This window comes from Poecilia latipinna, unplaced genomic scaffold (genome assembly GCF_001443285.1).
Source record: "Poecilia latipinna isolate Pla-1442-1.1 unplaced genomic scaffold, P_latipinna-1.0 Scaffold164, whole genome shotgun sequence".
NCBI classification, from domain to species: Eukaryota; Metazoa; Chordata; class Actinopteri; order Cyprinodontiformes; family Poeciliidae; genus Poecilia; species Poecilia latipinna.
The window spans coordinates 344,924-356,604 of record NW_015112780.1 but is presented as its reverse complement, the minus strand read 5'-3'; the positions used below and the strand labels follow the sequence as shown (position 1 = coordinate 356,604).

General features: G+C 40.6%; 2 protein-coding genes across 6 annotated transcripts in view; one reads left to right on the top strand and one right to left on the bottom strand.

The window, feature by feature from the left end:
- Window positions 1–3,583, top strand: part of pcyt1ba (phosphate cytidylyltransferase 1B, choline a) — a 12,822-nt gene extending 9,239 nt beyond the window's left edge. For both annotated transcript variants that reach the window (XM_015029824.1, XM_015029825.1), the window contains exons 3-8: window positions 218–334; window positions 431–582; window positions 1,250–1,328; window positions 1,438–1,580; window positions 1,708–1,896; window positions 3,264–3,583. In XM_015029824.1, the coding sequence (XP_014885310.1) occupies window positions 218–334; window positions 431–582; window positions 1,250–1,328; window positions 1,438–1,580; window positions 1,708–1,896; window positions 3,264–3,488 (905 nt within the window). In that variant the 3' untranslated portion in view covers window positions 3,489–3,583. The remainder of the gene's footprint in view (window positions 1–217; window positions 335–430; window positions 583–1,249; window positions 1,329–1,437; window positions 1,581–1,707; window positions 1,897–3,263) is intronic.
- A 1,823-nt stretch (window positions 3,584–5,406) lies between these two features.
- The window catches only part of pdk3a (pyruvate dehydrogenase kinase, isozyme 3a), an 18,414-nt gene continuing 12,139 nt past the window's right edge, over window positions 5,407–11,681 (bottom strand). For 2 of the 4 annotated variants that reach the window (XM_015029821.1, XM_015029820.1), the window contains 6 exons: window positions 10,893–10,970; window positions 10,638–10,714; window positions 10,429–10,530; window positions 10,216–10,323; window positions 10,006–10,119; window positions 7,503–9,017 (listed from right to left, as the gene is read on the bottom strand). In XM_015029821.1, the coding sequence (XP_014885307.1) occupies window positions 8,868–9,017; window positions 10,006–10,119; window positions 10,216–10,323; window positions 10,429–10,530; window positions 10,638–10,714; window positions 10,893–10,970 (629 nt within the window). In that variant the 3' untranslated portion in view covers window positions 7,503–8,867. Of the gene's footprint in view, window positions 6,036–7,502; window positions 9,018–10,005; window positions 10,120–10,215; window positions 10,324–10,428; window positions 10,531–10,637; window positions 10,715–10,892; window positions 10,971–11,681 lie in introns of those variants that run through there. The other 2 variants (XM_015029823.1, XM_015029822.1) reach the window with 2 other exon arrangements.

Genomic DNA, 11,681 nt, shown 5'->3' with positions numbered 1-11,681 from the left:
TAACACTCACTAACACTCATGTTGTTGAATTAACACTGTATTTTTAACATACAACACTTGCACTGGAAATCTGACACTTCCGAATTTGCTGTGTACTGATATAACTGTGGTTACAACTCCAATTGTTTCCTCTTCTAAGTTTTTCTGAATGTTACACCAATTAGCTTATTGCGCTAATCCGTAGCTGTATTGTTTTTTGTTTGTTTGTTTTTTTCAGTGGACCGGCCGGTCAGAGTCTACGCAGATGGCATCTTTGACCTGTTCCACTCGGGGCACGCTCGTGCGCTCATGCAGGCCAAGAACCTGTTTCCAAACACCTATCTCATAGTAGGAGGTAAGAGAGGCTACCAACAACTCTCCCAAACTCTTCATAACCGTTTGATGTTTCTGCATGCGTCCGTGTGTTTTCTCTTCATTGCTCCTGGAACAGTGTGCAGCGACGAACTGACCCACAAGTACAAGGGTTTCACAGTCATGACGGAACACGAGCGCTACGAAGCCCTGAGGCATTGCCGCTACGTGGACGAAGTCCTGAGAGACGCACCGTGGACTCTCACGCCGGAGTTCCTCGAGAAACACAAGGTGCGTTTGTGAGAAACACTCAAGTGCTATCTTCCTAAAATGCCACTAAGAGAAAGGGAGAGAGAGAGAAAAAAAAACGTGACATGACAAAAGTTGACTCATCACAAATGCAGTTTACATTGACATGATGTGACGAAACTTCGTTAATCTACATCTGCCTGGTTTACTCCAGTATACAGCAGTTTTTGATCATCTTTGTGTTTTAACACACAATATGCTCTTAGTTTGCTTTCTTATCACTGAAACAGCAAGATCATCGTTTGCTAGTGCCAGTAAAATAGTTCAGTAATATGATGAATAGCGACGGGGCTGATCAGTACGGAGCGAGAACAGAGTGAAGAAAAGGAAGCAAATCCAATCATAGGGGGGAAAAAATATTTATGATGTGATTTCTGAATGAATTTTGTTGGACTGGATGTTATCGAGGGGTTTTAGAGTAAAGGGGGTAGAATACATAGTTTTTCCTTAGCATTACTCTGTGTTGATGTATTGCATCTCATAAAAACTCAATAAAATTGAGTTGTGAAAATCTCAACGAGAAGGAATACTTTTCCAAGGTTCTGTAAGTAGTGCAGAACTTAAAGGCCCTACTGCATGTTTGCTTGAGCTCTTCTCATGTTTCCTGTGTTTTCTGCCAAACAGTACATGTCCTTTGGTTGTTTCTCAGATCGATTTTGTGGCTCACGACGATATCCCGTACTCCTCAGCAGGAAGTGAGGACGTTTACAAACACATCAAAGAAGCAGGTTTGGGCGGTGATCTGCGGGGAAATCAGAAAATTGTGTCGCACATTTCACCACTAAAGGAGGATCGGGCCGAAATAACCTTCTGCTGGCATCTTTTGCTGTCAACCAGGGATGTTCGTGCCCACGCAACGGACGGAGGGGATCTCCACCTCCGACATAATTACTAGAATTGTCAGAGACTACGACGTCTACGCCCGACGCAACCTGCAGCGGGGCTACACGGCTAAAGAGCTCAACGTCAGCTACATCAACGTAAGACATTGCACCGTGTCAGAACAGTGGCCAAATCTGAATTTGCAGCAGACAAAGCAAGTTCTTGGTCACCTGACTAGAACTTTTACTTATCGTGTTTCCTGATTTTTTTTTTTTATCCCCTTAGGAGAAGAAGTATCGGCTACAGAACCAGGTAGATCGCATGAAGGAAAAGGTTCGAAATGTCGAAGAAAAGAGTAAACATTTTGTCTACCGGGTGGAGGAGAAGAGTCACGATCTCATCCAGAAATGGGAAGAAAAGTCTAGAGAATTCATCGGCAACTTCTTAGAACTTTTTGGACCTGATGGGACATGGGTAAGTCAAGCACGGTACTCAATTATAATGCTACAAATATGTCCACCACATTAATGGTTCATCATAACTCAAGCCTTCTGTCAATAAGCTTAAAACCTTTTATTGTTTTACATTGAATTTAGAGAAAATGACAGAAATTAGACGCCGCTATTTGACTTAATATTTATTGACAGATGAAGATGTGTAAAAATCACAGTTGTTACCACACATTGACAAAACATTGATTTTGTTTTCCTTAGGCCACTTTGTGCTTTATTTGGTAGTATACTTAGGATCATAGTCCGTTTGGAAGATGCATTTGATCAACTTTCTGCCTGGTTCATAAGGTCTTTTGTTTCAGCTCTGAGGTTCATACTTACACCTCGCACTCTTTGCTGAGCAGTACGATTGATGGTCATTCCTGTGGTGTTTAAACTTGCATGTAATTCTTTTTTTTTTTCTTTTTTTAATGGATGATACTTTGCATTTTCTGGATGAATCAGACTTGCAAGTGTCAACAGTTCTTTCCCTGTTGCTTTCACTGAGTCATGTTTAGTTTTCCATGAAGCAAGCAGTGTGTTTGTGATTTTCCTGTGAAACATCTACACACATTTTCCTCTGTTTAACTTAATTCAGTCTAAGAGGCTCATGGTGTTATAGACTGGGCTCTTCCAAGTTGTTGAAAGGCATTCTTAGTGTATGTAACCCTTTGAATAAAAAAAAAAAAAAAAGCATCAAATTTTTCCCATATATTTCTTTTTGAATTTTTTGTCTTCCAGATTTGAATGCATCAAGCTACTGTTTTCTATTTTCAACATACCTAAAGCTACATCTGTGCTGCTAAACAGCAATCCTCCTGACAAGCCAGAGTTCTGCCTCCTTCTCTTTGTCTTAGCCTCAACGTTTGCCACTCAAATTGTGACCTTTCTGGTGGACAAAATGAGCCGGTTCCCATCAACAAATTGTTATAGGCGTCACAAGCCAGTCCTCAAGGGCTGATGCATGTTCCTGCTCCATGACAGCTGAATTAGCTCCCGAGCGTTTCATCAAGCTCTGCAGGAGCAGGCTAATGAACCATTCATTTGGTTCAGGCTAGTTAAAACCAGGGGGGGGAAATGAAAGCATGCAGGACACCAGCCCTTAAAGACCGACTGCGGTTCACCAGTGATTTAGGTGGAATTTTAACAAGCAAGGATCGGATGGGAAAAAGAAACCAGGGGGGAGTGTTTTCATTTTTTTTTTTTATAACATCCATCCTGTTGTGTTTACTCATCAGAATTTGTTCCCAGGTCTGCTCCGGGTTTAGAAATTGCACTGCAAATCACAGGCTACACGCGTACGAACCTTAATTTTCTTCTTCTTCTTCTTCTTCTTCTGCTGTTGAACAGAAGCAAGTGTTTCAGGAGCGCAGTGGTCGGATGCTGTCCTACGCTCTGTCTCCCAGAGAATCGCCCTGCAACAGCCCCCCGCGTGAACTGTCCCCGCTGCGCTCCCCGTCCCCTCCGTCGCCCCCCGCCCGCTGGTACAACGCCCGGCCCTCGCCCCCCACCTCCCCCAAAGGCGCATCGGCCTTGATGAGCAGCATGAGCGAAGGCGACGAAGACGAGAAGTAGATGTGGATTCAGACAGAAACGTTTCACTTTCATGGTACACTGCCTGGGAACACTTCACCAAAAAAAAAACTAAGTAAAAAACAAAACGACAACAACAAAAACTTTTCTTCAAACAGCGGCTGGAAACAGAATCAGGTTTCCTCAAAGACGTTGCAGATTTGCAATGCTGACATTGATCAGGGGAACTGTGGTCCGGACTTGTGGAGCTAATAAAAAAAGCCATCATTCTCTGAAGAGCCAAGCAGAAAAAAAAAAAAAAAAAAGGGGGGGAGATGCGAAGAGCAGGATGTGGATTTATTCGATGTATTTAACGTCTCCGTTTTCTACAAGGACAGGAATCCTGTGCAATATCAGTGAAGGGGACTTGCTTTGGATTGTCCAGAACTAATACAGACACTCAACCAGCCTGCTTATAGTATCACTGGGTTGTTTCTTGTCCTGCTTTTTGTCCTTACTTTGTAAGATGCCAACCTTCCATAAGTTTCACTCTAGAATCCCCCCAAACTTAGAGTTTAGAATAGCAGAAAGGACACAATGGGCAACCCAAATACATCACTAATGCTACTTTGAACCATTTTTATTTATGTGATGCCCCTCCACCCACCAAAAAAGTTTAAGCTTTACTAATAAGATCCTTTTGCTTTTTAAAAGCACTTTTTAAGAGAATTATTATTCAAATGAAAATTCTGTATTCACAAATTTGATGACACCATTGGTAAAGATGAATTAAAAGCCCTAAAATAAAATCACCCTGTTTGCAAAAGCTTAAATTCGTAATAAAAAAAAAGCCGAATAATCCATCCTCTAATTTGAGTACATTTCTTCAGTGAAAGCGAAACTCCATGTTAAAAAATACTGTTGTTTTCAACAAAACAATGTCTGGCACAGTACCTCTTTGCACAAAGTCCCGGGTCCTCCATGATGTTCTTATGGGACCCCTGCTCCGATGGTTTCCTGTGGGTTTTACATCCAGGTACTCAAATGGGCATGAAAGAAGTGTCGATTCTGTGTCTGGGGAACCATTTCTGTGTTGATTTGGCCTTTTATTTTGGACTCTCCTCCATTGAACGTGATGTTTTTCAATGTATTTTGTCCTTTACACCAATCCTGCCAAGAGGCTTTGTTGCAGAGAATGTCGATGTTCCTTTTGTTGTACCTGATGATAGCAAGACAAATGTCCTCATCCTAGTGGCTAGGAGAAATAGGCTCGTGTCTCATGCCATATTTATGCCTAAAGGAGACAAAAACTCTCAGAATCTTTAAAACTTTTTCAAAAAGTATTGCATAAATAAAAAATAAAAAAAACTTCCTTGGTTGCTATTATTTTAGAAGAAATTATTGGCAATACCACAAATTGTGCCTCTGGGTGTTTTGTTAAAAACAACATCTAAACAAAGTCTTTAACTGCGACATCAGGCTGCTACAATAAATGATTTTACTTTGAGGCTTTTTAAAACATCTTTACTAGGGGTGCCAACCAGATTGTCTACATCTGTATAATTTATTGTACCATGCATTCTTTTAGTCTTTGGATATGAAGATGTCAGTTGTCCATAGAAAAACTCAGATGATACTTGAATTGTGTAAAAAAGAAAAAAGAAAAAGTAAAGCTCACCATGTGGCTACCTTTAGAAACTTGCTTAATATCTGTTTATCTCAGGTCTGCTTGCCCATACCAGCTCAGTGCAGATGATCTTCCATCCCCAACTAAATTATAACCTTAATGCAATGTAGACACATTATATGTCCTGTATGCACATGCTAATCTCCACTATATGTAAAAACTTTAGAATTATGTCTTTTTTTAAAATCACCGTTGTTCGAAAGGCTTAACAAGTTAATAAAAATCTAGATCAGAATGTATATTGCCACACACGTCTTTCTTTCAGCAAAAAAAAAAAAAAAAACGAGACGGACGGACCACACAAGAGTTTTCTTTATTGTCAGGTTTGATAGTTTCTACTGCTGATCTCATGCAGACTGACAAGACGAGTCTACTCTGTTACTTCCAGGTGAATGTGGCGTTATTATTGGTCTATCTTGCATACAAATATATCATTTAAGCGATTTGTACAGGAGGATGAAAAACACAGTGATCAATCCACACACTATGTACAGCTTACGTGTTAGGTTTATCTGCTATATATATATATATATATATATATATATATATATGCATCATATTCTTTGAAACAGATCAAGTAGATGTTTTTGATGACAGCAGAGGTTCACAACAACCGAGCGTGAAAATGGAGGATCTTCCGTGTTGCGGTGTCTTGTCTGAAGTCAAAAAGTACATTTTTAGGACCGGTCTTAAAAAAAAAAAAAAAAAAAGAAAAAAAAAGGGAGACCAAACATTTACCCGCACAATTACTGCTACTCGATAACACTTTTTTATTTTTTTGTACAGCAGGTGTGTGACTAAGCGTCCCTCGGTTTGACTGGCAGGTTTCAAAGGCATTGGCAGTGGTGAAATGCAGAGCATCTTACAGGATGTGGAAGGTTTCCCCAACACCGCATTCTTCTTTTATTTTACTTCAGGTGATGCTAAAGGAGATGAAAGAAGGAAACTACTTCAGACTGATGAAATTTCCCACAATCTTCTTTTCGAATGGTTAGTTCAGAACTGTTGAACTTATATTCTGTAAAGAGGTTATACAGAGGTAAAATCTTAAGCTCAGTAGGACTCTCTCTTGGTGTCTTCTTTTTTTTGTATAAAGACAGACTGTTTTTGTCCCAGAGGTTGAACCTGATGGCAGTACGACAGGTGGCGGTTCCAAAGGGGGTCTCACAGGAACTTCAATCTCTAAAATGCAAACGATATTTTATGTGATTTGCACAACAGTCCATTTTTTTTTAAACAATGGAAATGGAGGTTGTGCATAACCAGTGAGCTGCCTGTGTGAACACACTCTAAGAGGGGAACACATAAAGCATTTTTAGATATGCAATGTTATGTTCAAGATTTGCAGATTTTTCCGTGGAACTTTTGAGTACAGTTCGGAAAGCAACCAATCCTGGAGAGGCTTTCCTTTTTCTTGGTGTTGATTGGTTTTTTTACCCCCAGGGAACAAAAATAAGAAAGCCCATTGACGTTAGCTTCTGCAGTAGTGCTAAGATTGTTTCCACTGTTCGAATCAATCCACACTAGTATTTGATGTCTGAACTATTAAAACAGGCAGTTAAAAGCATTTTCAAAGACGTTTTCAAATATTCATGAATGGTAGCTATTTGCGGGAACCTGTGGCTCACTGTGTAAGAAAAAGTGGATGTTTTTATTATTGCTATTATTTTTGTACTGCTTTACTTTGATAGTAAGCAGACACTGTGACTGTAAGGGCTTTGTATGCTCTGCGCTCAGCACGTTTCCCGTAGGAACAGAACTGGTGATGCACGCCTCCAACCTAAATTTCCTGTGAAAATGTTCATTTCTGCATTCATAAACACTGAATGGAAACATCACAGTGGTGTAAAGGTTGATAAAATGACACTGATTTACATAACGATAACGTTTCATGCAACTTATATTGTTTTACGATGGCAGATGTATTCCCAAACTAGTTGTTGGCTTCAGCCTGGATAATAATCAGGATTTATGCTAAATACACACACCAAGAGAGTTACCTACTGCAGGAAAGATATTAACCGTGTATAACAGTCTACCAGAACATCGCTTGAATAAACAGCTGAATTATCCACTCAGCACACAAGTTGAAGACTTGGTCGATGTGGAACTGCAGTCTTTTCTTTTTTTCATGTAGCTCTGAATGACGTTTGAAGTTACTGCCCTCTAAAGCATAAATATAACAGACTTAATAAACTCCAAAGAAGCTCCTCAGTGAAATAAAACGGGACAACCTAATAGATTTCAATTAGCGCTCTGAGATTTTTCACAATCTAGAGTCTTCTCTTTGAACATATTTTCCTCTTGCAGCCTCTCCAAACCCTCATCTTTGCCGTGTGACCTTATTTTTTGTCCTTTTTTTTTAAATAACAGCTTTTAAAAAAAAAACAAAAAAAACACAACATAAACTAGATGTTCAAATCACCACTAAAATATCAACAACAAAAAAAAGTAATCAACAACTGCAACATCTAGTTCACTTTAACTAACTCGGCATAAGAAAACGCAAAAGTACATCTACAAACTTTGTTCAAACTCATTCAGAAGACTGCAGGGATCAGCAGGAATTCAAGTGAGACACAAGGCCGACCGGATGATGCCGAAAGCACACAAAGCAGTGAGCCTGTTGCTTATCCTCCACAGCAGCTTGAAATGATGACAAGCAGAACGGCAGTCGGGTGTTCAGGTGCTGCAGGTCCATTCGTCCCTATGAACATCGGTATGTTGCTGGTTTTGGGAAAAGCTACTCGGTGCACAAATGCTGGAATGGCGACGTGTCTCATGAGTACATGACTCGTTTGGTCCTTTTAGTAGTTGTTAATCGGGGTTACAAGCAGTGGTGTCTGATGAGCGTTATTACTTTAAGTACTGGTTTGTGGCTGGGTAATGTTGGACAATGAAGCTAAGTAAGTAAAATGTAAACAAAAAAATATTTTTAGACTACTTTCATTTATATTGCCTCCCTTTAAAATTGTTCAAAGTCGTAAGTTCCCAAAAATAAGGCTTTCTTTCATAAATATAACAAAAAAAGGTTATGATTTCTATAGCTTTAAATGTAATGTCTTTGAATCATTGCCTGTTCCGTTTTCTCTTTTCAAAAAGATGCATCTAGCTTCTAATTTATAAATATCTGTTTTTAACAATTAACCCTGACTGAAAATCTTAAAAAGTGCAATCAAAACAAGTACTTGCCACTATAATAAACTAGCCTACTGGCGCTTTTAATCAAAAGTGTTTCACAAAGAAAAACCATAAATAAAAACCTCCTCGTCTCCTCGTCTGCACTGAAACATTGCACTGTGTTTTGAGAGAAAGAAATGGAATAAGTCTTTACCGAAGCCGAGACAGAGACTCAATCAGCAGAGTCGGGCTTTATCTGGCCCAGAGGGAGGAACAGCTTGGTCAGAAAGCGGCACGAGACAAGAGGTTACAGACGGGAGTGTTGCGGCGAATTTAACTTCAACAATGAAAATGACAGAATCTACAATTGGGGTTAGATACGTTGCAGCTACAATACCGAGGATGGTCATTTTTCACTCTGTTCTGAGCCACAAAACAACAAAAGCTACGCTAAAGGAGGTTATTGCAATTGGGTGCAAATGTAAATCCGGATCACAACACCCCAACAAACCTTTCGCCAGTGCAACGTGAAAGCAAGTTTCATCCTAAACGAAGCTTTTTACCCACAGAGCAACATTTCAGCGTGCATGCTCCGCACAGAGAGCAGCCGTTTTACGCTGGCAGGCCATGCAGAGTTATCTGTTGGCTTTGTATATGGACTTGCTGGCGTCACGCGGCTCTTTGCTGGGGTTGCTCCAGTCGTCCGCCTCGGGGCTGGTCTTGTAGTGCCGCCAAGCTGACTTGTTGAACACAGGCAGGCGTTCAAAGGACTCGCTGGACAGAGCCTTTAAGAGAGGAAGAACAGAAGTCGTTCACTGAAAAACGTCGACAAGAACTAGAAGGATGTTTAAAAGAGACAAGCTGAAGTGAAAATGCCCGAATGACTTTTTTGGGGGCATTTATTTAGAACTGTTGGTATTACAGGGCCTTCAAATGTTATTTGTAAGATTTGTAAGATCAAAATAAAGTTAAAAGGGAAGAAATAAACGCTGGAATAATAATAATAATAATAATAATAAAAAAAGCTAAAAGAAATGCATGAAGCCCCAGGTAAACCATCAGTACAGTAAAAGAGTGCCAGAAGAGCTACTTTAAAATTAATATCAAGTTTAAACTTAAACTATTTGAATGGCTGATATTAAATATCAAATCCTACTCCAGCTACAAAGTCAGCTGTTCACCAACAACATTCAGTGTAATAAACCAATAAAGTTTGACAAATGTTTGAATCTCAGTGCTAAATACCGGTTTGTCAAAATGCAATAACAATGTAAGAATTGGCGATTGTTTCAGCTGAATCAACTAGTTAAATGTGTTACAAGTAACTCTTTGAGTCTAAAAAATATATATAATTAGTTAATCATATTCAAAATGGAGACAAAATTCCAAACTCTAAAGATGAAATGAAGCTCATTACATGAATATATTGCCTAGAAAACAGGTTTATCAAAACTTCCTTCATTAAAAAAAAAAAAAAATCTGTTGGAGAGTGCCCCTAGTGGCCAGAAGAAGTTTTGCACTTGTACAAACTTACAAGTGCAACATGAATAAGCAGCAAGCCTCCCTGAAAGTGGTCTTTAATGGAGTCTGTGCTTTCTGATTTCACAAGCTGACAGACAGACATTGACGTTGCGAACGCAAAACACCAGAAATGCTTTTATCCCCGTTTTCTTCTTTTGGAAACTGAATAAAAGTTTCTCTACACTCCTCACTGTTTTCTTAAAACCTATTAATAAAAATAGTACTACTGCACATCTGGCTGACCCAGGTTACCTTCAGATAGATGACGGCATCCGTGCCCACTCCCTCCATGGAGTAGAGCTTCAGGTCGCCCTGGAAGTATCGAGCATAGAGCCGGGAAATCGGCAAACCGTAACCAAAACCGGCCTGGAATAGAGACGAGAGAACAAAGACAAACTTACCATCTAAATGGTAAGTTAGATCATCATAAAACCGAATGGTTTCGAGAGCGGGCAGGTGTACCAATGGGACGGCTCCCGGCTCCAGGCTGGGCGTCGGGGCAGTGGAGTACATGTAGTTAAAGAGACGGTCTATCTTCCTCAGAGGAACTCCTCCTCCTTTGTCGCTGATCTGGAGGCAGACGCCGGAAGAGTTAAAGACAACAAAAAGCACGGAAACAAAAAGCTCGCGTGTCATCAGATATGTCAAAACAAACTCGCCCCCAGGTCCTTTTACCTTTATCGACAGATCCTCTTTACCTAGAGTGACTCTCGCCTTCACTGGCGGCAATCCCTCCTTACTGTTTTCATGGAGCTCCACCGTCGCTCTCATGGAGTTCTGCAAACAGCCACAGCGTCTATAAACTGAGCTTAGGAGGGCAGGGGGATCTTTACAGAAAAATCCAGCCAATTCGTTACGTTTAACAGCAGAACAGCTCTGCTCACCTTGAAGAGCTCAAACAACATGTGGAACAGATGCGAGGGCACGTACACCACCTGGATGGGCTTCTTCGGAGCCTTCACTGCAAAACAAAAAGAAGGAGAGTCTCTTTGGTGAACGCAGAAAGCCGGTTCTTGGGAAGTTAATGACAGAGTGAATACTTTAATCACAATGGAGCTAAATTCGGAGCATCCAAGCGCATGTTTTAGTGCAACATCTGTGTGGCAGGTTAAAAGAGGCGCAGGGTGCATTGCACTCACTGTTGAACTCCTCAATCTTGAGCTCGGGAGAGGCTAAGTAGTACTTCTCACACAACATCTTGGCAGTGTCGTAGGCATCTAGTAGGAGAGTAAAAAAAAAAAAAAAGGCTGAGAACAGAGCAGCTGAATGTCCATTGTTTACATCTGCACTCATGCTCCCCCCGTCCCCTCACGGTTCACTCAGAGTGCAGCTTTGATCCACGCTAATGAAATGTTCTTTGAAAGTATCAGTGATGTATGCGTGTCGGCGATGGAGGAAGCGACCGATTCCTCAGAAATTCCCAAACGCTCAGGAAGGACAGAAATGTTTTTTATACAAGATCAGGTCAGGTCACATTCTTGACTTCCCTGAGAGAAGGCTGAGAATTTTTTATTTTTTTTATATATATAAAAATAACACAGACACAACCAGAGGCAGCTGTGGCTCAGGTGGAGCAGCAGGTTGGAAATAATTGAGAGGCTGGTGGTTGGATTTCCCTTCAGGCGAGGCACAGAGCCTTGTTGGCATTTGCGCGGATAATAAACGGATATAATTACAAAAACAACCGCAGAGCAGTTTGATATACAAAGCAGAGGTCAAAGGTAACCTGTTATGCTTCCTGGAACCGGTTAGGATAGGTCTATGAGCTAGACAAAACATGTTCATTACATGTTTTTCTTTGCACACAAGGGCGTAGGAACGAGTCTGTCATTGGGGGGGACGCATATCGGAAACCTGACAGATCAGTAAATATCTTAAGCAGAAATGTCAAACTATTTATGCCATCAACATATCAGTAACGCGTTACT